The following is a 27,641-nucleotide window of genomic DNA, read 5'->3' on the forward strand; positions in this document are numbered from 1 at the left end:
TGGTGGTGGACAAATTGCTCGAAGCATTGTCAGCAATCCACGACATCACCTGTTCGCACTGTTCTGGCCTCAACAGTGCTCTACCACGAGTCCCAGTAACTTCAGACATGAACCTAGGGAGTGTAGCTCTGCGGCGTTCCCCTGCTCCCTCATCAGCAGGTGGTGTCTCACCCCGCCCAGGACCACGGCCTCTGACCCCTGCAGTAGTTGGACGCCCACGTCCCCGCCCTCGTCCTCTACCCCTAGCCCTCGGGTTAAACATTTTTAAAATGAGAGTTATAACTTTATTTTTTTTTTTTTACTTTTTTTTGTTTTTTTTTGTGTTTTTTTTTTTTTTTTGTGTTTTTTGTTTTTTTTTGAGTTTTTAAAACCAAACAATGCTATCCTATTGCTATGGCTATTTTCTAGCCAAGTATCAAAGCACACTACTATGCCAGATGAGATGACACTGAGTTATTGGCTAATAGAAATCCAACCCCTACTGAATTTTGCCACTTCGGCCTTTGCTATGGATATGTGCGCCACTAAGCGCAGAACACAGCGGTCGCAAGTCTCACTACAAATTGCTCAGAATTGGCAAGTACATGCACTGCAGAAACTACAGCCACCAGCAGATCAACCAGAAATCAAATATATAGAACGCTACTGTAGGCTTCAAGAAGCTGTTTGTATTCTCCTATGGCTATTTTCTAGCCAAGTATCAAAGGAAGCACAGTACTATGCCAGATGAGATGACACTGAGTTATTGGCTAATAGAAATCCAACCCCTACTGAATTTTGCCACTTCGGCCTTTGCTATGGATATGTGCGCCACTAAGCGCAGAACACAGCGGTCGCAAGTCTCACTACAAATTGCTCAGAATTGGCAAGTACATGCACTGCAGAAACTACAGCCACCAGCAGATCAACCAGAAATCAAATATATAGAACGCTACTGTAGGCTTCAAGAAGCTGTTTGTATTCTCCTATGGCTATTTTCTAGCCAAGTATCAAAGGAAGCACAGTACTATGCCAGATGAGATGACACTGAGTTATTGGCTAATAGAAATCCAACCCCTACTGAATTTTGCCACTTCGGCCTTTGCTATGGATATGTGCGCCACTAAGCGCAGAACACAGCGGTCGCAAGTCTCACTACAAATTGCTCAGAATTGGCAAGTACATGCACTGCAGAAACTACAGCCACCAGCAGATCAACCAGAAATCAAATATATAGAACGCTACTGTAGGCTTCAAGAAGCTGTTTGTATTCTCCTATGGCTATTTTCTAGCCAAGTATCAAAGGAAGCACAGTACTATGCCAGATGAGATGACACTGAGTTATTGCCTAATAGAAATCCAACCCCTACTGAATTTTGCCACTTCGGCCTTTGCTATGGATATGTGCGCCACTAAGCGCAGAACACAGCGGTCGCAAGTCTCACTACAAATTGCTCAGAATTGGCAAGTACATGCACTGCAGAAACTACAGCCACCAGCAGATCAACCAGAAATCAAATATATAGAACGCTACTGTAGGCTTCAAGAAGCTGTTTGTATTCTCCTATGGCTATTTTCTAGCCAAGTATCAAAGGAAGCACAGTACTATGCCAGATGAGATGACACTGAGTTATTGCCTAATAGAAATCCAACCCCTACTGAATTTTGCCACTTCGGCCTTTGCTATGGATATGTGCGCCACTAAGCGCAGAACACAGCGGTCGCAAGTCTCACTACAAATTGCTCAGAATTGGCAAGTACATGCACTGCAGAAACTACAGCCACCAGCAGATCAACCAGAAATCAAATATATAGAACGCTACTGTAGGCTTCAAGAAGCTGTTTGTATTCTCCTATGGCTATTTTCTAGCCAAGTATCAAAGGAAGCACAGTACTATGCCAGATGAGATGACACTGAGTTATTGGCTAATAGAAATCCAACCCCTACTGAATTTTGCCACTTCGGCCTTTGCTATGGATATGTGCGCCACTAAGCGCAGAACACAGCGGTCGCAAGTCTCACTACAAATTGCTCAGAATTGGCAAGTACATGCACTGCAGAAACTACAGCCACCAGCAGATCAACCAGAAATCAAATATATAGAACGCTACTGTAGGCTTCAAGAAGCTGTTTGTATTCTCCTATGGCTATTTTCTAGCCAAGTATCAAAGGAAGCACAGTACTATGCCAGATGAGATGACACTGAGTTATTGCCTAATAGAAATCCAACCCCTACTGAATTTTGCCACTTCGGCCTTTGCTATGGATATGTGCGCCACTAAGCGCAGAACACAGCGGTCGCAAGTCTCACTACAAATTGCTCAGAATTGGCAAGTACATGCACTGCAGAAACTACAGCCACCAGCAGATCAACCAGAAATCAAATATATAGAACGCTACTGTAGGCTTCAAGAAGCTGTTTGTATTCTCCTATGGCTATTTTCTAGCCAAGTATCAAAGGAAGCACAGTACTATGCCAGATGAGATGACACTGAGTTATTGGCTAATAGAAATCCAACCCCTACTGAATTTTGCCACTTCGGCCTTTGCTATGGATATGTGCGCCACTAAGCGCAGAACACAGCGGTCGCAAGTCTCACTACAAATTGCTCAGAATTGGCAAGTACATGCACTGCAGAAACTACAGCCACCAGCAGATCAACCAGAAATCAAATATATAGAACGCTACTGTAGGCTTCAAGAAGCTGTTTGTATTCTCCTATGGCTATTTTCTAGCCAAGTATCAAAGGAAGCACAGTACTATGCCAGATGAGATGACACTGAGTTATTGCCTAATAGAAATCCAACCCCTACTGAATTTTGCCACTTCGGCCTTTGCTATGGATATGTGCGCCACTAAGCGCAGAACACAGCGGTCGCAAGTCTCACTACAAATTGCTCAGAATTGGCAAGTACATGCACTGCAGAAACTACAGCCACCAGCAGATCAACCAGAAATCAAATATATAGAACGCTACTGTAGGCTTCAAGAAGCTGTTTGTATTCTCCTATGGCTATTTTCTAGCCAAGTATCAAAGGAAGCACAGTACTATGCCAGATGAGATGACACTGAGTTATTGGCTAATAGAAATCCAACCCCTACTGAATTTTGCCACTTCGGCCTTTGCTATGGATATGTGCGCCACTAAGCGCAGAACACAGCGGTCGCAAGTCTCACTACAAATTGCTCAGAATTGGCAAGTACATGCACTGCAGAAACTACAGCCACCAGCAGATCAACCAGAAATCAAATATATAGAACGCTACTGTAGGCTTCAAGAAGCTGTTTGTATTCTCCTATGGCTATTTTCTAGCCAAGTATCAAAGGAAGCACAGTACTATGCCAGATGAGATGACACTGAGTTATTGCCTAATAGAAATCCAACCCCTACTGAATTTTGCCACTTCGGCCTTTGCTATGGATATGTGCGCCACTAAGCGCAGAACACAGCGGTCGCAAGTCTCACTACAAATTGCTCAGAATTGGCAAGTACATGCACTGCAGAAACTACAGCCACCAGCAGATCAACCAGAAATCAAATATATAGAACGCTACTGTAGGCTTCAAGAAGCTGTTTGTATTCTCCTATGGCTATTTTCTAGCCAAGTATCAAAGGAAGCACAGTACTATGCCAGATGAGATGACACTGAGTTATTGCCTAATAGAAATCCAACCCCTACTGAATTTTGCCACTTCGGCCTTTGCTATGGATATGTGCGCCACTAAGCGCAGAACACAGCGGTCGCAAGTCTCACTACAAATTGCTCAGAATTGGCAAGTACATGCACTGCAGAAACTACAGCCACCAGCAGATCAACCAGAAATCAAATATATAGAACGCTACTGTAGGCTTCAAGAAGCTGTTTGTATTCTCCTATGGCTATTTTCTAGCCAAGTATCAAAGGAAGCACACTACTATGCCAGATGAGATGACACTGAGTTATTGCCTAATAGAAATCCAACCCCTACTGAATTTTCCCACTTCGGTCTTTGCTATGGATATGTGTGCCACTAAGAGCTAAACACAACGGTAGCAAGTCCCCCTGCTAATTCCTCACAAAATGGTAAAAGATGCAAATTAAAATAAAAAAAGTAGAACGTTATTGTAGCCCTAAGAAGGGCTGTTGGGTTCTTTGAGAATCACTCCTGCCTAACAGTAAGCTAATAGAACACCCTAACGCTTTCCCTGACCAGCAGCAGCTCTCTCCCTAGCGGCATCCAGAGACAGAATGATCCGAGCAGCGCGGCCAGCGGCTAGTCTATCCCAGGGTCACCTGATCTGGCCAGCCAACCACTGCTATCGACGTGTAAGGGTACCACGTCATGCTGGGTGGAGTGCAGAGTCTCCTGGCTTGTGATTGGCTCTGTTTCTGGCCGCCAAAAAGCAAAACGGCGGGAGCTGCCATTTTCTCGAGCGGGCGAAGTATTCGTCCGAGTAACGAGCAGTTTCGAGTACCCTAATGCTCGACCGAGCATCAAGCTCGGACGAGCATGTTCGCTCATCTCTAGTTATAATGTTTATCTGCAGGAGGAGGTGCCTCCACCTCCTCCATGCCTCCACCAGGTGTATTCTCTATCTATCTCATATCTATGAAATTCTTTCTATTTTCAGCCTTTGTATCTATTTATCTCCAATCTGTCTATCATTTATCTATCTATCCATAGATCTATATCATATCTATCTTGCCTTATTTGGCAGAATGTCCATAAGGCAAGCTCTTATTTCCCAATAGTTAGTTTATGGGAACATCTGAGGGCATAAATCAAGTTTGTCATTTGTAGTTTTGATACTCCTCATGCACCTTGTCATATATTAATCCACGATCACAGAAGAGAAACAAGATTGAAGACCGAAATAGTCTTAATATATGCTTCTACTACACCGCTTGCTTGTAGCTAAATAGGGCTGGTATACAACATATAGGCTACATTCAGGAGTATTTTTTTATTCTTCCTTTGTATGGACACATCGGGCATATTCCCAATTTACCCTAACAACAGAGGGTTAGTATTTATTTCACTGTATACACCTACAGTGGAATAGATCATTCTTTCATACCCCCCTCCCCTTCCCCCACTAAAAATGGAATGAGTGAACATTGGCAGCTGCTACCAATTTTCAGGGTGCTTACCCATTGATGTAGCAGAAAACAGGTAACCCATTGTTATTGACAGACTCTCCATCCACTTACATCACTTTCCTGCTGTTCTGTTTTGCCTGGATACCAGAGCCGTGCTTCAATCATTCCTAAATCTGCAGCTATTTAATTCTGTGCATGCATAGACCCAGTTTGTAATAAGCTCCTGATATCTAGGTATTGTGCTATTTCTAATCTCTATCTTGACCTTCCACCTTTATTCAGACTTTCCTTCTGCCTTGGGACTTTGTACAATGTTTGGCCTCTCTGTTGTTGTTGTTATGATAATGATGTAGCTGTATTATTTGGCCTTGCAATGTGGTGTCATTGTGTACTTTCTTTACTAACTATGGAGGTAATTACTATGTTTGTATAGAAATTCTTGTGTGTTAGGGAGTGGGAAATCTCTTTAGGTGTTTGTTAAGTCTGTGGAAGTGCTAAATACAAACATGTCTCTGCTCTTATTAGGGACAATAGGCACATTTATCTAAATTTACGCCATTGTGTGATGGTGTTCCCACCAGACAGCACTTCACGGATCCATCAGGAGGCTCCACCATCTTGATAAATTCCGGCTGGCAGCAGCTGTTGTATACTTCTATAGCAGGTGTCATATCGTGGGCCTCAACAGGCTATAGGCAGTGCAAACACACCAGCCCACTGCAGGGTTGGTACCCCCGCCTCCCTGCCCAACTGGCATAGAGCGGGGAGAATTTGCAATTCCCAACTCTGTGTTGGGCATTGCGACTAAATTATGGTATGTACACCTGTTTTCAAATGTACAAGCCGTGATAAATACCCCTGCTGTGTTTGAATTACATTTTGAAATGCAATTCAAGAGCATCAGAGAGTAGTTACTCCTGAATGCAGATGTGTTTAGATTTAAACACTTGCAGTATGGAACCGGTCAGTTAACCGGTTATGGACCGGGCCCTTTCCCGTTTTTTCTTTTCCATTTTTCACTCCCCACCTTCAAAAATCTATAACTTTTTTTATTTTTACACGTAAAAAGCTATGTGATGGCTTGTTTTTTGCGTAACAAATTGCACTTCATAGTGATTGCATTGAATATTCCATGCCATGTACTGGGAAGCGGGAAAAAAATTCCTAATGCAGTGAAAATGGTGAAAAAATGCATTTGTGTCGTATTCTTGTGGGCTTGTATGTTACGGCTTTCACTTCACGCCACAAATGATGCATCTAATTTATTCTTTGGGTCACTGCGATTACAGGGATACCAAATTTGTATAGGTTTTATAATGTTTTCATACATTTACAAAAATTAAAACCTCATGAACAAAATTTTTTTTTTATTTTGCCGTCCATACTTCGTTGTATGGAGTTGAGGGTGGTGTCATTTTTTGCGACTTTTGATGATGTTTTCAATGATATTATTTTTAGGACTGTACGACCTTTTGATCACTTTTTATAGAATTTTTAATTTATTTTTTGAAAAAACGTTATTATATTTTGATAGATCAGGCATTTTCGGACGTGGCGATACCTAATGTGTTTATGGTTTTCACTGTTTATTTATATTTATATCAGTTCTAGGGAAAGGGGGGTGATTTGAATTTTTAGGTTTTTTTATTATAATTTTTTTTAAACTTTTTTTTTTTTTTACTATTTCTCAGACTCCCTAGGGTACTTTAACGATCCTACCATATACTGCCATACTACAGAATTGCTTGGTGTACCTCTGTGTAGACTTACCCTCAGTTTAAAATATTAAAGATTTTGAATTTCCAATGTTATTGTTTTATTGCTTTTTATTCATTATTCATGTTTTTATTTTTTAGGACCAGCATCTGTAACTGAGCTAAGAGCTTTTAAAATGAATAACACAATGAGTATCAGTTGGCTACGCCCAGTAGGTAACAGAAGTGTTTATCTAGTAGAAGTGCTTGGAGATCCCCCACAGAACTTTACATGGACTTCAGAATCAGTAACACTCTCTAACCTAACCACTGGCATCCAGTACACTGTGAAGATCTTTGCAGTTGCAGGCAATGGTCTGCAGGGAGACAGCAGGGAGATTTCAATATTAGGTAACTGTAATTTACTATAATGCTGTTCTATATTGAAAACTGGGCCAGACATGGACTAAAAGTGATTAAAACTTACTAGCCTGTTATTGCAATCCACATAAAAAGAGGAAATATCTATAATGTGAAAGCTATTGTGCATTCATCTTAAAGGGAACATGTCACCAGGGTCCTCATTTTCAGAAGCCCATTACAGCTGGATTGCACAGATGTCGTTCTGCCTTTTCTGAACATTTGAATTGCAGTAAAATTGTGTGTTTTGACTTATATTACACCCTGACAGAATCTTGTTTTGAGTCCCAGGTTTGTTTTGGTTTGCCTGCATTTAAAAAAAGCGACTTGTCTGTGATGCTCACCCCTCAGCTCTCAGCCCCTACCTTTGTGGTCCTGTACAACTCCTCCCTCCTGCTCCTTTACTCCTTTACTCATACATGGACTGAGCTTACTTTTTGGTGAGCTGATAATAGAGGCGGAGGGAGGAGTTTTACAGGAGCACAAAGGTGGGGGCTGAGAGCTGAGGAGTGAGCAGCACAAATGCATCCAAACCAAAACAAATCTGATACTTGATTCTGTCAGGGGGTAAGATAAGTTAAAATTATGTTGTCACAGGTTCCCTTTAATACATAAACATATGTAACCACCCCCAATGCTGAATACATTTACACCATCCATGTACATTATATTATAATACCACTTTGCCTGGTGTCTGGATGAGTTTCCTTTCTTAGCTTGTTTAAGCAATGGTCTGGGAGTATGGAGAAGTATTCTACAGGGGTTATTCTTTCTGGTGACATGACCCCTGGACTTTTTATTTCAGCACTTTTGTGTCTTTTTAGAATGTCCATTGGGGAAATCTATGTCTGCTTTTAAGTTTACCAGAAGTATTTGGTAAATATATGGTGATATAGTATGCACATGTGTTAACCTGGTACTGGAATTTCACATATTATCTCTTTTCACAGTGGCAGAAAATATCACAGCTACACTTATTACCAACCACTCTATATGGCTAACTTGGGATTCTTATGTGGATGAGAATACCTCCTACCACATCTCTGTCTTTGGAGAACCTTCTAGTAACTTGACTGTAAATACTAGTGAAGTACAGATCACTAATCTAACATCTGGGAATTTATACACGATCAAGATTTCTGCATATAAGGGAGATTCAATACTGTATGGTTATGGTGGAGAGATCAGTTTGTATACACGTAAGTAACATGTAGCTGCAGTTGACAAATACCTTAAAGATCAAAAACAGTATAACTTTCCCTCCTTCATCCTTTTACAACTTTCTATTAACATTTCTGTATATGACCCGCCCTATGCCTGCCCACTCTGCTGGTGCAGGGCCCCTCTAGGTCCCCTAAATGCCCACATTGTGCGGAGGTGGTGTAGTCACTGTAAGAATTGCAAATCCTTGCACTGCGCATAAATTTGCAGGTTTTCACTGATTCTACGCCAGAAAACTTGCGTAGAAGCAGTGATAAATCCTTTGTGCCTAAGGCTGCATTCACACTAATGTGTGATTTCTCCAGTCCTGTATTTACATGCTGTATGAATCCGTTTAAGGTCATATATACCTGACCTTCTTCATCCATATGTGCACGTATGGCACTGTATCCGTACCACATCCTTATAAAATACGGAAGGCTGGCAAATGATATACGGCTGATTATTGGCTGGCTGACAGAATACACCTCCCAATGGTTCTGCATACTGCACATACACTCACCGGCCACTTTATTAGGTACACCTGTCCAACTGTTTGTTAACACTTAATTTCTAATCAGCCAATCACATGGAGGCAACTCAGTGCATTTAGGCATGTAGACATGGTCAAGACAATCTCCTGCAGTTCAAACCGAGCACCAGTATGGGGAAGAAAGGTGATTTGAGTGCCTTTGAACGTGGCATGGTTGTTGGTGCCAGAAGGGCTGGTCTGAGTATTTCAGAAACTGCTGAACTACTGGAATTTTCAAGCACAACCATCTCTAGGGTTTACAGAGAATGGTCCGAAAAAGAAAAAACATCCAGTGAGTGGCAGTTCTGTGGGCAGAAATGCTTTGTTGATGCCAGAGGTCAGAGGAGAATGGGCAGACTGGTTCGAGCTGATAGAAAGGCAACATTGACTCAAATCGCCACCTGTTACAACCAAGGTAGGCAGAAGAGCATCTCTGAACGCACAGTACGTCGAACTTTGAGGCAGATGGGCTACAGCAGCAGAAGACCACACCGGGTGCCACTCCTTTCAGCTAAGAACAGGAAACTGAGGCTACAATTTGCACAAGCTCATCGAAATTGGACAGTAGAAGATTGGAAAAACGTTGGCTGGTCTGATGAGTCTCAATTTCTGCTGCGACATTCGGATGGTAGGGTCAGAATTTGGCGTCAACAACATGAAAGCATGGATCCATCCTGACTTGTATCAACGGTTCAGGCTGGTGGTGGTGGTGTCATGGTGTGGGGAATATTTTCTTGGCACTCTTTGGGCCCCTTGGTACCAATTGAGCATCGTTGCAACGCCACAGCCAGTATTGTTGCTGACCATGTCCATCCCTTTATGACCACAATGTACCCAACATCTGATGGCTACTTACAGCAGAATAATGCGCCATGCCATAAAGCTGGAATCATCTCAGACTGGTTTCTTGAACATGACAATGAGTTCACTGTACTCAAATGGCCTCCACAGTCACCAGATCTCAATCCAAAAGAGCATCTTTGGGATGTGGTGGAACGGGAGATTCGCATCATGGATGTGCAGCCGACAAATCTGCGGCAAATGTGTGATGCCATCATGTCAATATGGACCAAAATCTCTGAGGAATGCTTCCAGCACCTTGTTGAATCTATGCCACGAAGAATTGTGGCAGTTCTGAAGGCAAAAACGGGGTCCAACCCGTTACTAGCATGGTGTACCTAATAAAATGGCCGGTGAGTGTATATATGGCAGCATACGGTATACGTTTCCCATAGATTTCTATGGGGCATATGGACACAAATAAATGACAAAATAGGACATGCTCTATATTTTTATACAGTTCAAAAATAGTATGGTACAGTGCGGTGCACAATTTATTGGATGGCCGTATTGCGCATTGGAAAAAATAAGGAAACAAGTTACCCATATACAGGCAGTCCCCGGGTTACATACAAGATAGGGTCTGGAGGTTTGTTCTTAAGTTGAATTTGTATGTAAGTCGGAACTGTATATTTTATCATTGTAATCCCAGGCAGAACTTTTTTGGTCTCTGTGACAATTGGATTTTAAAAATGTTGGGTTGTCATAAGAATCAGGCTTGATAACTGTTACAGCTGATCATTGTAGCCTAGGACTAAAGGACAATAAATTACCAATATCCGGAGGTCCGTTTGTAACTAGGGGTCGTATGTAAGTCGAGTGTTCTTAAGTAGGGGACCGTCTGTATACCCGTTTTCATGTGTTGGTAACAGCAAATAAAATAATTGAATAAAATATATTATATTTTTATTATTAGGACTCATACTTTAAAAAAATGAAAACTTGATTGAAAGTATAGTTACAATTCAAGCAGTGTGTTTATAGATCGAGACATATTTTTAAAGAACACTATTTCTTATTCTAACCCCCAGGTCCTGGCATTGTAAGAAATATCCAAATTGGTAATGTGTCCACCAACTCTATGGATCTTACCTGGCTCCCTCCTGAAAGCAATTACAGTTATTACCTGACTGAAGTTATAGGAGACATTTACTTGAATGTGACAGATATCTCCCAGTCACTCCATATCAGTGGACTGACACCTGGAAATCAGTATACCATTAGCATCAGGGCAGTGACTGGAACAGATGTCATTGGAGATTCTTCAACAGTGCTGGCTACAACCAGTGAGTATAGATTTCTGTAACTGTGCTAAATGTTTGGAAACTGGTTGAAAAAAGTGTCTTGTCAATGTTATAAGTATGGTTATAAATTGTATTTCACCTAAAAATCTATGCTTAGGAGAAGATTACCTGTGCCTCTATGATTGGAGCTGCACACTTTTATGGTGCCACTGCTAGCCTTTTACACCACACATTGTTTCGGTGTATTTTGTTTCTTGATTGTCATATGAAATTTACTTGTTCCTGAAATTAAACATATTTTTCAGACCTACCACTGTCTGTGGATACTGTGGATACTTTACAAGTACTAAATGCACTTTAACATGTGCATTACATTATATATTGATTTTTTTCCCTCTATTTTGTTAGTATTGTATATCAGTTCTGATATTTAACCCATTAACAACCTGACCCTTTTTCATTTTTGGATTTTCACCCCTTGCTTTTCAAAAGCCATAACTTTTGTTATTTTCCATGTACAGAGCTGTATGAGGGTTTTTTATGTGCACTGAAAACTGTACTTCTATGTTATTGGCCTGGAGCAGGAAAAGAATTCCAAATACAATTACAAAAAACTCATTTGTGCCTTTTGCTAATGGTAATTGTATTTAAGGTTTTCACCTCTCCGTTATTCTTTGCATCACATAGATACCAAACTTAAGTAGTTTTTGTTATATTACATAACCTTTTCATTGCTACCATTAACATTTTATTGAAATTTTTATGTGATGTTAAATGATAAAAGTACTGCAATTTGGACATTTGGATATTATTTTATCAGTACAGGGTTTACCGCTTGGGATGATAATTTTTACATTTTGATTGCTGTGGCATTTTGGGATGCAGTAATATGAGGGGTAATTTGAACTTGTGTGGGGTTTTTTAAAACTTTTTTTTAAATGTTATTCTGTTTTTTAAGCCACCTAGGGTACGTGAACTTTACACGGCTCTGATCACTGATACTGAAATATTGCAGTATTGCATTTTTTACTGGATCTGTCTTAGACCCTGCAATTATTTAAAGTTTTTATTGAATTGTAAAAATATATGGATATTTGACAAACCTCCTTGAAATCTATTAACATAGGCTAATAATGCTAAATAATACTATACTAAATAATACTAAATTAATAATGCTAATAATTTGTATTATTCATCTTATTTCAGTGCCTGGAAACATAAAGAACCTGAATGTAGTCAACATCACTGACACTTCTATATCACTAAGCTGGCTGCCACCAGATGGGAGCGCAAGTGCTTATTTAATTCAGATCCTGCAGAAATCTTCTTATAGCGTCACCACCACCTCAACTGCCTTTACAGTGGAAAATCTAATACCCGGGACCTCTTATACTTTCCTGGTCTCTGCTTTAGCTGTTGATCATATTGTACAAGGAAACAGTACATTGATATTTTATTCTACAAGTAAGATTTTTTTTGCAACAACTTTACATTTCCATACATTGAATAGTGCAATTGGATAACAAATAAAAATATGAGGGTGGACAGGGATTAAGCAACGAGGGTGATTAAGTATTAATCACCGTACATTAAGTGTCATAACACACAATCATGTTTTCGTGTTTAATCAATTTTTGCTCAACCAAACAGTATATTCGGCTCCATTATTTTGCCCAGTAGCTTAACACAAACCTGACAGGCTACAGAAAACTCAATAGTGCTGCATATGTTAGGATATGCTCCTTTATATGTCCCAATTTTAAACTGGTATGTAAGAAACTAAATCCTTGGTATAAATGTGAGTCTCACATATACCATATATTTCAGAATAATATAAGACCTGTAAAATAATGATGATAATGATAATAATGATTCTTTTTTCCTTAGAACCAGGAAAAGCAATGAACCTAAAAACTGAAAATGTTACCACTACATCAATATCTCTCAGTTGGTTGCCACCAGTTGGATATGTACAGTCATATATGGTTGAAATTTTGGAGAATGCTACCCTTAATACAAATGTTACTTTGACATCAGTAACAATAGAAAATCTTATTCCTGGAAATGAGTACATATTTCTGGTTTCTTCTGTTACATTTGAAAATAGTATAAGAGGAGATGGCTATTATATTTCTGAATACACAAGTAAGTTATTTTACTATAGGGAAGCATTTTCCCATTCATTTTATTACTAGTCTAAAATGGGATTTTCAGGAGCTTACACTTCGCAATTTACATTATTAAAACTGTGGTCATTAGTAGAGCTAATATTGACAGGTTCAGTAAATATTTCGATGAAAATCCTCCTTCAGTCAGTTGAATGCAATGATCACATCTCCAACTTGTACAACAGTATATGCTGCTCCAACTGATTAAATATCTCAAAGAAGAAATGGGTCCCAACACTGTAGTTAAAATTTCAATACTTTATTTTATTTTCTTAAAATATGGATGATACAGACAAGCTTTCCAGCTGACACCTTGAGGGCAATTTGTACACCTGAAACAGTTCAGCTGGAAAGTTTGTCTATATTAACCATATTTTAAGAATATGAAATAAAGTATTGAAATTTGAACTACAGTGCCGGAGACCATTTCTTCATCAAAGTCTTTACCCAGTCTTTACCATTGTACTGGTTGGAGATGTGATGTCAGAGTTCGGGATCAGTGAACCCCCTGGACCACTGCGGGAGATGGTACTGACACCTGGGACCAGAATCTAAGTGTGTAGGGATCTGGTAGAACGATACCTTCTAATAGACTCCGGGGGTGATAGGTCCAGCGGATATAAGAAGGGTAAAAAGAAAGACAAGAGGCACTAACCTCGTGAGGTATGTCAAACTGGCATGAAGAAGTAGGGAAATGTGGCAGTGTCGCCGCTCACCTTATCCAGGGAGTATAGAGCATATAGCAGCTGTTTCTTTCCTGATGTCAGCTTTACCCGATCCAGAAGGCGGGGTGGCAGTGAAGCAATGTGGGTACCCAATGAAGTAACAGGAGAAGGACCGGCGCTCCAGGATCCAAAAAACCTCTAGGAACCAGTAATTTTGAGTTCCAAAAATGTAAGGTTTTATCTTATAAAGAGTATAAAGTATAAAATGAGCTAAAAGAACGGTACAACGCGTTTCGGCTCAGTACATGAGCCTTCGTCAGGTATATGCCTGTACTGAGCCGAATCGCGTTGTATGTTTTTTTTTTAAAATGTTGTATACATCTTTATTACATTTAGAATTATTTAGGTATTTAAACCTTCTATGGTTAATGTATAAAATTTATAATTTGAAACAAAAAGATTTTATTCATGGGGAGTTCTTAGGACTGTATACCTACATGCAAATTGTACATGATTTTAATTCACAAATGCCTAAAACAATGCTGATGATTGCCTGGCTTTCTGGCCCTTGCCATGGAGTGCTATGATCATAGAAGCCTGGTCATTATCTGCTGATTGGCCTTTGTCTTAAACTTAGGCCCTTTAAGCTTTGTGAGCTAGGAAAACAAGCTGATAAAATAGCAGGTTGGATACTGCAATGTGATTAGACTCTGCAGAAAGATTGAGGAGCCCAATGGAGGAACAATACTGGTTACTAGACAATATATTTGTATGTCATCTCTGTCATCCAAAAATTAACTGAGAAGTTTGCTAGAAAATAAACCAATTCAATTATAGGGTAGTTAAAATACTGTATGCTAAAAATCTGAACAATGTACTGTGATGGTTCTAAGTAACACATGGAGGACATGGGTTCTGCCCAAATTCTAGAGCTCATTGTTGGATTCACCTGTTCACTTGTGGTTACACATTCCTTGTCATGGCTGTTGTTGGAGAAAACATCACAGGGAATAGTAATAAACTAATAAACTAAAAATAAGTATGTATTGTTTAAATTCAGGTTTTCTAAGCAAATTCGATTTAAAAATGACCTGGTAAAAAGTTTGATCTGGTAAAAATAAAATTACTGTGGAAGCGGACGTTTTTAGTAGTTGATTTTAGAATAGTTATAGAAACAAATATTTTCTTGACGATTGTCAAGTTTCCATCAGTTGCTTATGGACAGTTCTTCGATGAGATATTCCAGGCTTGAAATACCAATTTGTAAACACTTTATCACAGTTATAGTATTGAAAGAGGGTGGGGATGCCTCTTTTAGAATCTCTTGACTAAAGTAGAGAGCAAGAACAAAGAGTGTCAAATGTTGCAGACAACCTGTCCTGTGCCTCATTGCAGACAATCTGTTGATTTCAGATTCTCAGGAGTTCATGAGTTATTTTGGATATTTCTTCTATTTTTTCATAGCTGCATCATAATTATAAAACAACCTATTTTCCACGGAACACTTAAATATCAATATTTTAGTATTTAAAGCTCCTGAAAGTTAATTATGAATACTGAATGCAAAACATTTTATTCACAGGCTTATATCTTGATAAAATTAGTGAAGTACAATAAATATATCTTTCCTTTTCCAAAACAGAACCTGAAGTAGTAAAGAACCTCTTGACTGAAAACATTACCACCACTTCTATCTCACTGGCCTGGGGCAAACCAGAAGGAAATGCAAGTTCTTATTATATCCAGATTTTGGAAATACCATCTTTTAATAGTAGTGTCATTACAACATCTTTTAAAGTCGAAGGCCTGATACCTGGGTATGGTTATACATTCCTTGTCACGGCTGTTGTAGGAGTAAACATCACAGGAAACAGTTCATCAATATTTGAGTACACAAGTAGGTATCTTTTAAATTCAGCTTTTATAAGTGTAATTTAATTAAAAAATGACCGTTCCTATTCTGGTAAAAATGACATTTTTGAATAAACCAAAGCTTAGCTTGTAAAAATGTTGATATAATTCAGTCTGTAGGCAGCAAACAATTAAAGAAAAGTTATAGATACTAGTTTGTACTCGATGATTGTCAATTTTTCTTTAGTTTCATATAGACTGATTAATCATGAGATTGTCGAGGATAAAAATACCAATTTGTAAACACTCTATAACAGAAATCTAAATGGGTGGAGATGCCTAAATTTAAGAGCTTGATCTGTTGGCCAAACTAGAGAGCAAGAACAAAGATCCTCTGTCATTGTACAAAGCTAGTGCTATGCTTCAATGTTTAGACAATGGGGCAGATTTACTTACCCGGTCCATTCGCAATCCAGCGACGCGTTCTCTGAGGTGGATTCGGGTCCGGACAGGATTCATTAAGGCAGTTCCTCCGACGTCCACCAGGTGTAACTGCTGCGCTGAAGAGCATCGGAACGCACTCAAGTTCACCGGCTTATTCCTAGTGAAGGTAATTGCAAGCTCCGCGACACATTTTTTTTTAAAAAAGCGGCGTTTTTTCCGAATCCGCCGGGTTTTCGTTCGGCCAAGCCCCCCGATTTCCGTGGCGTGCATGCCAGCGCCGATGCGCCACAATCCGATCACGTGCGCCAAAATCCCAGGGCAATTCAGGGGAAATCAGCGCAAATCGGAAATATTCGGGTAACACTTCAGGAAAACACGAATCGGGCCCTTAGTAAATTAACCCCAATATGTGTATTTCAATTATTTTTGTGATTAATAAAATCATGAGATATTTTGGAGGTTTTTTCTTAACTGCATCATAATTATGACAAAGACAATTTTTCAGAAAAAATAAAATCATAGACTGGAAGTTATATTCTTATTGAAAACCTTTAGAAATATTTTAGTATTTAAACCTCCTAAAAATTATCATTTAAATGTACAACATTTCATCAACAGGCTCATATCTTGATAAAATGAGTGAAGTGCAATAAATATATCTCTCCTTTTCCAAAACAGAACCTGAAGTAGTAAAGAACCTCTTGACTGAAAACATTACCACCACTTCTATCTCACTGGGCTGGAGCAAACCAGAAGGAAATGCAAGTTCTTTTTATATCCAGATTTTGGAAATATCATCTTTTAATAGTAGTGTCATTACAACATCTACTTTAGTTGAAGGCCTGATACCTGGGTATGGTTATACATTCCTTGTCACAGCTGTTGTAGGAGTAAACATCACAGGAAACAGTTCATCAATATTTGAGTACACAAGTAGGTATTTTTTAAATTCAGCTTTTATAAGTGTAATTTAAGTAAAAAATGACCGTTCCTATTCTGGTAAAAATGAAATTTTTTAATAAACCAAAGTTTAGCTTTTAAAAATATTGATATAATTCAGTCTGTAAGCAGCAAACAGTTTAAGAAAAGTTATAGATACAAGTATGTTTTTGATGATTGTCAATCTTTCATCAGTTTCATATAGACTGATTAATCATGAGATTGTCAAGGATAAAACTACCAATTTGTAAACACTCTATAACAGAAATCTAAATGAGGTAGGGTGGAGATGCCTGATTTAGGAGCTTAATCTGTTGGCCAAAGTAGAGAGCAAGAACAAAGTTTCTCTCTCGTTGTACAAAGCTTGTGCTGTGCTTGAATGTATAGACAATATGTTGATTTCAAATGTATTTGTGATTAATAAAATCATGAGATGTTTTGGAGTTTTTTTCTTAACTGCATCATAATTATGACAAAGGCAATTTTCATGAGAAAAATAAAATCATAGACTGGAAGTTATATTCTTAGTGAAAACCTTTAGAAATATTTTAGTATTTAAACCTCCTGATAGTTAATCTAAAAATGATCATTTAAATGTACAACATTTCATCGACAGGCTCATATCTTGATAAAATGAGTGAAGTGCAATAAATATATCTCTCCTTTTCCAAAACAGAACCTGAAGTAGTAAAGAACCTCTTGACTGGAAATATTACCACCACTTCTATCTCACTGGGCTGGAGCAAACCAGAAGGAAATGCAAGTTCTTATTATATCCAGATTTTGGAAATACCATCTTTCAATAGTAGTGTCATTACAACAAATACCAAAGTCGAAGGCCTGATACCTGGGTATGGTTATACATTCCTTGTCACGGCTGTTGTTGGAGTAAACATCACAGGAAACAGTTCATCAATATTTGAGTACACAAGTAGGTATCTTTTAAATTCAGCTTTTATAAGTGTAATTTAATTAAAAAATGACCGGTACAATTTTGGTAAAAAGGACATCTTTGAATAAACCAAAGTTTAGATTGTAAAAATATTGATATAATTTAGTCTGTAGGCAGCAACTAGTTTTAGAAAAGTTATAGATACAAGTATGTTCTTGATGATTGTCAATTTTTCATTAGTTTTATATAGACTGATTAATCATGAGATTGAGGAAGGAAAAAAATGAAGTACACGTGGAGCGCTAAAATTGCCTGTACCCGGATAAAAAGAATAGATTCTTCCCAAAAAGCAAGAGGAATAGTCTTTAAAAAATAGAGTTTTATTTACCTTTATCTTAAAAGGAGTAATGCCAGGTTACAATAAGTCCTAAATGACGCGTTTCGGGTCCACGACCCTTTCTCAAATAACGGACAGGAAGATAATACAATACAAGTGCAATTGAGAGATTATATACAAACAGTAGAGGTACTTACATGTATGTAGGTGTGACAATCATTAGCGTGATGTGCGCGCTTTGGGCGCATCAAAAAACCCGCGAAACATTGACACCGGGTATCTGTGGGGTAATGCGCCTGCGCAGACGGTGTGCGAGCATCAGTGATGTCGCGCGCTTGCGCAATGGCTGGATGGAGAGGAGCCGCGTTCTACGCATGCGCACTGGTCTGGAATAGCCGGCGGATGAGTGCGCTCACGTGAGGAATCCATCGGACCTCTATTTAGAGAGTAACCAAGGTAACGTATTCCTGTGTATATAGGTATAACGACCCCCACTGGGTGTAGCGGAGTGTGCACCAATTAGTTGTGCTTATACCGGTATGTGATCAAATATTTACACTATGTGTGGATCTATATGTAATCAAACATACATCGGAAATTACAAACTGCATAGGATTAAAAACTATAAGCTAAATATGGGTATGAATAAAAATATATATATATAAATATATATACACATATATATAAATATAAATATAAATATAAATACAGTCATAGAGCATAATGTAGGAATTTAAAATTACTTAAATCCATGCAGGAGTATAATAAATAAGTCAAGGCGCATATAGTAATAAATTAGAAAAATCAAAGACGGTAATCATCTAAAATAGGAAAATCAATTCAACTAAAATATGGAATTGAAATTATATATATACATTAAACTTATATAAAATTATATCAGTATTAATTACACGACATTCTCAAGACTCTCATTTAAACCCAAAGGGGTCAGGCACTGCAGTTTAAAGATCCAGAACATTTCCCTTCTTTTGAGGTAAGTAAACCTCTGTGGTGTTGATGGAGGAATCTGTTCAATAGGGACAATGTTAAACTCCTTCATGTTGCAACCATGGTGAGAAGCCGCATGACGAGAGACACTGTGTAGGGCATACCCATTTTCTATGTTATGTCGATGTTTGTTTAGTCTCTCGCGGAGTGGTAAGATTGTGCGGCCAATATACTGTAGCTTACATTTACATTCTATCAAGTATATAATGTAATTAGAGCTGCAATTCATGAAGCTTTTTATTGGAAAGGACTCTCTTGTGGTGTGTGACGTAAACGTATTTAGTCTGTGTCTGATACTGTCACAGCACTTGCACCGGTTGTGACCACATCTGTAACTCCCTATAACTTTTGGAAAAAAGAAAGAACTTGAATTGGTGACTGGTTTGTTTGGGCGCAATCTGCTCGGTGCCAGGATATTTTTAAGTGTTTGCGATCTTCTGAATGTGAGGCGGGGGTTTTTTGGGATAGTATCTCTTAAATAGGGATCGTGGAGCAGAACCTCCCAGTGCTTTGTCAGAATCTGCCGGATTTTTTGGCTATCTGTGGAAAAGGTCGTAATAAAATTGACATCAAGGCTTTCTTTGTTTACTTCTTTTACTCTAGGTTGTAGGCAAGTTTCTTGTGACAGTGTTCCTGCTTTCTTTGCGGCCCTTTGAATAAGGGTGGATGGATAATTCTTCGCCTTAAACCTTTTGGTTAGAATCTTGCTTTGTTGAATATAGTCTAGGTCATCAGTACAATTCCTGCGGATCCTTTTGTACTGCCCAAAAGGTATATTAGTTAACCATTTTTTATAATGGCTACTACTAAAATCTAGGTAACTGTTACTATCTACTTGTTTGAAATATGTTTTGGTTTTAATGGTGTGGTCAGGGGTATGGTATACTATTACATCCAGGAATTCAGCATGATTGTTTGTAATGTTGCATGTGAACTTTAAACCCCACTCGTTTTCGTTGATGTCACTAACAAATTTGAGTGCTTCGGCTTCACTCCCTTCCCAGATAATAAAAATATCATCTATGAATCTTTTGTAAAAATGGCACTGTTTGAAGTTTTCTTGTTTGTAGATGATTTGCTCTTCGAATAGGCCGACATATAAGTTGGCGAAACTGGGGGCAAATTTACTGCCCATTGCAGTTCCCCTTTTCTGCAGGAAGATTTTATTAAGGAAGGAGAAGTAGTTATGTTGTAAGATAAATTTAATAGCTCTAAGGAGAAAGTTGGCTTGTTGGGCGCCCATATTCGGGTCTTTATTCAGAAAATATGAGATGGCGTGTATACCTAAGTCGTGTGGGATGTTTGTGTATAATGATGTGATATCCATAGTCAAGAATAGAAAGGAATCATCCCATTTTGTTGTAGTAACTTGCCTAATTAAATCTGAAGTATCAAGGAGGAAGGCATCTAAAGCTTTTACATATTTTTGAAGAAACAAGTCTACATAATGGGACAAGTTTGATGTCAATGAATTAATCCCGGATATTATGGGTCTGCCTGGAGGGTTAATTAAGTCCTTATGGACTTTCGGCAGGTGATAGAACACTGCTGTAGCTGGTTCCTCAATTTTTAAATATAGATATTCCTTCTTATTCAATACCCCCATTTTCAACCCTTCTTCCAGTAGTGCGTAAAGTTCTGTTTTAAATTTAATTGTTGGGTCCCCGGACAGCCTGAGGTAAAATTCTGAATCCGATAGTAACCGGGTTGCTTCCTGTTCATAGTGGTCCCTATTTTGGATAACTATCCCTCCCCCTTTGTCCGCTGCTTTAATTACTAAATCTTCCTTAGCGGCCAGGTTTTTTAATGCTGATCTTTCTCTCATACTCAGGTTATTTCTTTTTACAGAAGTATGATTGGTGTCATCTTGTGAATACATGTTGTGGAAATCCGTTGAGACCAGGGTGTAAAAAGTCTCAACGAAGTTACCTTTGTGATGGGTGGGATAGAATGAGGATTTGGGTTTAAGGGTAGTGTGCACCACAGTGGGTCCTAGCGAGGCGGACTCAAAATCCGAGATTCCGTCTACCGAGGTAATAGGACTTTTCTTTATTTCGTTGCTTCCAATCAGATTAAAGTGCCTTTTCAGAGTCAAGCTCCTTACAAATTTATTGAGATCTATAAACAGATCAAACTCGTTTGAGCGTTTTGTTGGACAGTATGAAAGTCCTTTTTCAAGGAGCTTGGTTTCATATGGGGATACAGTATATGATGATAAATTGAAAATCTTTACTAGATTGCTATTGTTGGTCTTTTTCTCTTCAGGAGGGATTTCTGTGGCCGATTTCACCAAGCAACCAGTCTTAGACCCTATTTGGTCCTTTTGTTCTTTGGTGTCTCTATTAGGGAATCCTCCTGTGAGGGAGGTGTGCCGGGTTCTTTTTCTACCACCTCTCTTTCCTCTCTTACGGTATTTTTTCTTTTTAGGCTCAGAGGTGGAGCCGGGAATACTGTCTCTTTCAGGATAGGGTTGAAAGTGTACTGTTGTGGTGGTGGATACAACATCTCCCCGGGTAGCCCTAAAAAAGACACCGAGTCGTTGAAGGAGGGTGCCTCTGGGTTGCGTGTGTATTCAAGGGGGGCTTCTATGTTGGTGTTGCTAGTAGTGTTTCCAATCAGCGGAGTATAGAATTGAAGTACTGTTTCTTCCGTCGGGCTAGATGATGTGTAGCTGGTGTTATGCACAGTTAGGATGGAAATGTTTGAATCAGAGTTATTAAATTTGCCTGAAGGAAGTAAAGGCTTTGGTCTAACCAGCCCTTGGAAGGGCAGCTCCTCTAGAGGGGGGGAGGGACCTCTGTGAGTAGAGGGCTTAGGGGATGGGGATGTAGTAGAGTCCTTTCTTTTGGTGGTTACATTGGTTACTGGGTTGTTATTTAGGGATGATTTAAAGGTTCTAGCTTGTATATAGTTTCCTTTAAGTTGTTTAGTGGGGTTATTATAGTTGGAGGAGGGTTTTCTAATTGCGGGGATATTCTTTTTATTGGTTTGTTGACCTCTATGCCATTTTTTGTTGTGTGTACTGTTAGTGTTAGAAGTGTCTTTGTGTTTATCCATATCCTCTTTATTTTTTATCCAGTATTTAATGGACCCTGTTCTATAATCTTTTCTATCCCTGTCAAGTTTTCCCACCTTCTTTTCTAGTATGTCTTTTTCGTAGATTTCTATGGAAAGTTTGAGCTTTTTATTAAACTTGTTATAGTTGTTACTTTGTTCATACGGACCAAGTTTGGTTAAAATGTTATCTATATTTTCAGCAGAGGTTTTTGAAAGTGACAACCGCTTATTACATAGACATTTCATTAAAGCTAACGAACAATCATGCAATATTTTATCCCAATTTTCCATAAATAACGGATCATTTTTAAAAGCTGGTTCAGGTCGTAAACGTAGGCCTCTAGGGACTATGTTTTCTTTTAGATAAGTGTCCAGAAAAAGTTTATCTAAATGGTGTTGAGATTCTGATTTCATCCATTTTTCCAGTTCAAAAAATAAATGTTCAATATATTCCTCGTCAGCTCGGTTCGGAGGCTCTGGTTCGGCAGGTTTTCTTACCTGTTCAGGAGAAGTCTTGGTGTAGAGCGAGAAGGCATGTTCTCTTTGTTGGAATCTTCTTTCGAAGCTAGACATTATGCCGGATTATTCTGTCTCACCTTGTCAGCCCCAACTGTTGCTCTGTACCGGAATATTCCTATACTCCGGAAATACTATAGGCAGGAGGTACGAAAAAAAGAAAAGCAACAGAGGACGGCGCCTCGGGTGATAACGTCAGAGAATCGGCAAAAGAATGGTCTAGGGTGCTCACCTTTGATTTCTCTTGGAGTAAGGCATATATGATATCAACAGTAGGTGCGTGTTGCAGGCACGATGATCACCAGGGGGGAAGTTGATGTAGATGTAGTCTTCAGATTGGGAAATAGTTCACGGGTAGATGACTATAAAGAGCAGCTCTCACAACTTCAAGATCACCGGACACCACTGGGAGCCGGTTGGACAAATGTGTATGAGGAAGGAAAAAAATGAAGTACACGTGGAGCGCTAAAATTGCCTGTACCCGGATAAAAAGAATAGATTCTTCCCAAAAAGCAAGAGGAATAGTCTTTAAAAAATAGAGTTTTATTTACCTTTATCTTAAAAGGAGTAATGCCAGGTTACAATAAGTCCTAAATGACGCGTTTCGGGTCCACGACCCTTTCTCAAATAACGGACAGGAAGATAATACAATACAAGTGCAATTGAGAGATTATATACAAACAGTAGAGGTACTTAAAGACTATTCCTCTTGCTTTTTGGGAAGAATCTATTCTTTTTATCCGGGTACAGGCAATTTTAGCGCTCCACGTGTACTTCATTTTTTTCCTTCCTCATACACATTTGTCCAACCGGCCCCCAGTGGTGTCCGGTGATCTTGAAGTTGTGAGAGCTGCTCTTTATAGTCATCTACCCGTGAACTATTTCCCAATCTGAAGACTACATCTACATCAACTTCCCCCCTGGTGATCATCGTGCCTGCAACACGCACCTACTGTTGATATCATATATGCCTTACTCCAAGAGAAATCAAAGGTGAGCACCCTAGACCATTCTTTTGCCGATTCTCTGACGTTATCACCCGAGGCGCCGTCCTCTGTTGCTTTTCTTTTTTTCGTACCTCCTGCCTATAGTATTTCCGGAGTATAGGAATATTCCGGTACAGAGCAACAGTTGGGGCTGACAAGGTGAGACAGAATAATCCGGCATAATGTCTAGCTTCGAAAGAAGATTCCAACAAAGAGAACATGCCTTCTCGCTCTACACCAAGACTTCTCCTGAACAGGTAAGAAAACCTGCCGAACCAGAGCCTCCGAACCGAGCTGACGAGGAATATATTGAACATTTATTTTTTGAACTGGAAAAATGGATGAAATCAGAATCTCAACACCATTTAGATAAACTTTTTCTGGACACTTATCTAAAAGAAAACATAGTCCCTAGAGGCCTACGTTTACGACCTGAACCAGCTTTTAAAAATGATCCGTTATTTATGGAAAATTGGGATAAAATATTGCATGATTGTTCGTTAGCTTTAATGAAATGTCTATGTAATAAGCGGTTGTCACTTTCAAAAACCTCTGCTGAAAATATAGATAACATTTTAACCAAACTTGGTCCGTATGAACAAAGTAACAACTATAACAAGTTTAATAAAAAGCTCAAACTTTCCATAGAAATCTACGAAAAAGACATACTAGAAAAGAAGGTGGGAAAACTTGACAGGGATAGAAAAGATTATAGAACAGGGTCCATTAAATACTGGATAAAAAATAAAGAGGATATGGATAAACACAAAGACACTTCTAACACTAACAGTACACACAACAAAAAATGGCATAGAGGTCAACAAACCAATAAAAAGAATATCCCCGCAATTAGAAAACCCTCCTCCAACTATAATAACCCCACTAAACAACTTAAAGGAAACTATATACAAGCTAGAACCTTTAAATCATCCCTAAATAACAACCCAGTAACCAATGTAACCACCAAAAGAAAGGACTCTACTACATCCCCATCCCCTAAGCCCTCTACTCACAGAGGTCCCTCCCCCCCTCTAGAGGAGCTGCCCTTCCAAGGGCTGGTTAGACCAAAGCCTTTACTTCCTTCAGGCAAATTTAATAACTCTGATTCAAACATTTCCATCCTAACTGTGCATAACACCAGCTACACATCATCTAGCCCGACGGAAGAAACAGTACTTCAATTCTATACTCCGCTGATTGGAAACACTACTAGCAACACCAACATAGAAGCCCCCCTTGAATACACACGCAACCCAGAGGCACCCTCCTTCAACGACTCGGTGTCTTTTTTAGGGCTACCCGGGGAGATGTTGTATCCACCACCACAACAGTACACTTTCAACCCTATCCTGAAAGAGACAGTATTCCCGGCTCCACCTCTGAGCCTAAAAAGAAAAAATACCGTAAGAGAGGAAAGAGAGGTGGTAGAAAAAGAACCCGGCACACCTCCCTCACAGGAGGATTCCCTAATAGAGACACCAAAGAACAAAAGGACCAAATAGGGTCTAAGACTGGTTGCTTGGTGAAATCGGCCACAGAAATCCCTCCTGAAGAGAAAAAGACCAACAATAGCAATCTAGTAAAGATTTTCAATTTATCATCATATACTGTATCCCCATATGAAACCAAGCTCCTTGAAAAAGGACTTTCATACTGTCCAACAAAACGCTCAAACGAGTTTGATCTGTTTATAGATCTCAATAAATTTGTAAGGAGCTTGACTCTGAAAAGGCACTTTAATCTGATTGGAAGCAACGAAATAAAGAAAAGTCCTATTACCTCGGTAGACGGAATCTCGGATTTTGAGTCCGCCTCGCTAGGACCCACTGTGGTGCACACTACCCTTAAACCCAAATCCTCATTCTATCCCACCCATCACAAAGGTAACTTCGTTGAGACTTTTTACACCCTGGTCTCAACGGATTTCCACAACATGTATTCACAAGATGACACCAATCATACTTCTGTAAAAAGAAATAACCTGAGTATGAGAGAAAGATCAGCATTAAAAAACCTGGCCGCTAAGGAAGATTTAGTAATTAAAGCAGCGGACAAAGGGGGAGGGATAGTTATCCAAAATAGGGACCACTATGAACAGGAAGCAACCCGGTTACTATCGGATTCAGAATTTTACCTCAGGCTGTCCGGGGACCCAACAATTAAATTTAAAACAGAACTTTACGCACTACTGGAAGAAGGGTTGAAAATGGGGGTATTGAATAAGAAGGAATATCTATATTTAAAAATTGAGGAACCAGCTACAGCAGTGTTCTATCACCTGCCGAAAGTCCATAAGGACTTAATTAACCCTCCAGGCAGACCCATAATATCCGGGATTAATTCATTGACATCAAACTTGTCCCATTATGTAGACTTGTTTCTTCAAAAATATGTAAAAGCTTTAGATGCCTTCCTCCTTGATACTTCAGATTTAATTAGGCAAGTTACTACAACAAAATGGGATGATTCCTTTCTATTCTTGACTATGGATATCACATCATTATACACAAACATCCCACACGACTTAGGTATACACGCCATCTCATATTTTCTGAATAAAGACCCGAATATGGGCGCCCAACAAGCCAACTTTCTCCTTAGAGCTATTAAATTTATCTTACAACATAACTACTTCTCCTTCCTTAATAAAATCTTCCTGCAGAAAAGGGGAACTGCAATGGGCAGTAAATTTGCCCCCAGTTTCGCCAACTTATATGTCGGCCTATTCGAAGAGCAAATCATCTACAAACAAGAAAACTTCAAACAGTGCCATTTTTACAAAAGATTCATAGATGATATTTTTATTATCTGGGAAGGGAGTGAAGCCGAAGCACTCAAATTTGTTAGTGACATCAACGAAAACGAGTGGGGTTTAAAGTTCACATGCAACATTACAAACAATCATGCTGAATTCCTGGATGTAATAGTATACCATACCCCTGACCACACCATTAAAACCAAAACATATTTCAAACAAGTAGATAGTAACAGTTACCTAGATTTTAGTAGTAGCCATTATAAAAAATGGTTAACTAATATACCTTTTGGGCAGTACAAAAGGATCCGCAGGAATTGTACTGATGACCTAGACTATATTCAACAAAGCAAGATTCTAACCAAAAGGTTTAAGGCGAAGAATTATCCATCCACCCTTATTCAAAGGGCCGCAAAGAAAGCAGGAACACTGTCACAAGAAACTTGCCTACAACCTAGAGTAAAAGAAGTAAACAAAGAAAGCCTTGATGTCAATTTTATTACGACCTTTTCCACAGATAGCCAAAAAATCCGGCAGATTCTGACAAAGCACTGGGAGGTTCTGCTCCACGATCCCTATTTAAGAGATACTATCCCAAAAAACCCCCGCCTCACATTCAGAAGATCGCAAACACTTAAAAATATCCTGGCACCGAGCAGATTGCGCCCAAACAAACCAGTCACCAATTCAAGTTCTTTCTTTTTTCCAAAAGTTATAGGGAGTTACAGATGTGGTCACAACCGGTGCAAGTGCTGTGACAGTATCAGACACAGACTAAATACGTTTACGTCACACACCACAAGAGAGTCCTTTCCAATAAAAAGCTTCATGAATTGCAGCTCTAATTACATTATATACTTGATAGAATGTAAATGTAAGCTACAGTATATTGGCCGCACAATCTTACCACTCCGCGAGAGACTAAACAAACATCGACATAACATAGAAAATGGGTATGCCCTACACAGTGTCTCTCGTCATGCGGCTTCTCACCATGGTTGCAACATGAAGGAGTTTAACATTGTCCCTAT

At 39.1% G+C, this 27,641-nt stretch overlaps 1 protein-coding gene across 1 annotated transcript in view; it reads left to right on the forward strand.

Annotated features, from left to right (window-relative positions):
• Positions 1 to 18,382, forward strand: part of LOC140122875 (receptor-type tyrosine-protein phosphatase eta-like) — a 29,895-nt gene extending 11,513 nt beyond the window's left edge. The window contains exons 4-12 of the mRNA XM_072144120.1: positions 6,919 to 7,167; positions 8,127 to 8,375; positions 10,780 to 11,034; positions 12,199 to 12,456; positions 12,880 to 13,137; positions 15,468 to 15,722; positions 16,799 to 17,053; positions 17,736 to 17,990; positions 18,354 to 18,382. Coding sequence (XP_072000221.1) covers positions 6,919 to 7,167; positions 8,127 to 8,375; positions 10,780 to 11,034; positions 12,199 to 12,456; positions 12,880 to 13,137; positions 15,468 to 15,722; positions 16,799 to 17,053; positions 17,736 to 17,990; positions 18,354 to 18,382 — 2,063 coding nt within the window. The remainder of the gene's footprint in view (positions 1 to 6,918; positions 7,168 to 8,126; positions 8,376 to 10,779; positions 11,035 to 12,198; positions 12,457 to 12,879; positions 13,138 to 15,467; positions 15,723 to 16,798; positions 17,054 to 17,735; positions 17,991 to 18,353) is intronic.
• Positions 18,383 to 27,641: the final 9,259 nt, after the last annotated feature.

Source organism: Engystomops pustulosus, chromosome 3, assembly GCF_040894005.1.
Source record: "Engystomops pustulosus chromosome 3, aEngPut4.maternal, whole genome shotgun sequence".
NCBI classification, from domain to species: domain Eukaryota; kingdom Metazoa; phylum Chordata; class Amphibia; order Anura; family Leptodactylidae; genus Engystomops; species Engystomops pustulosus.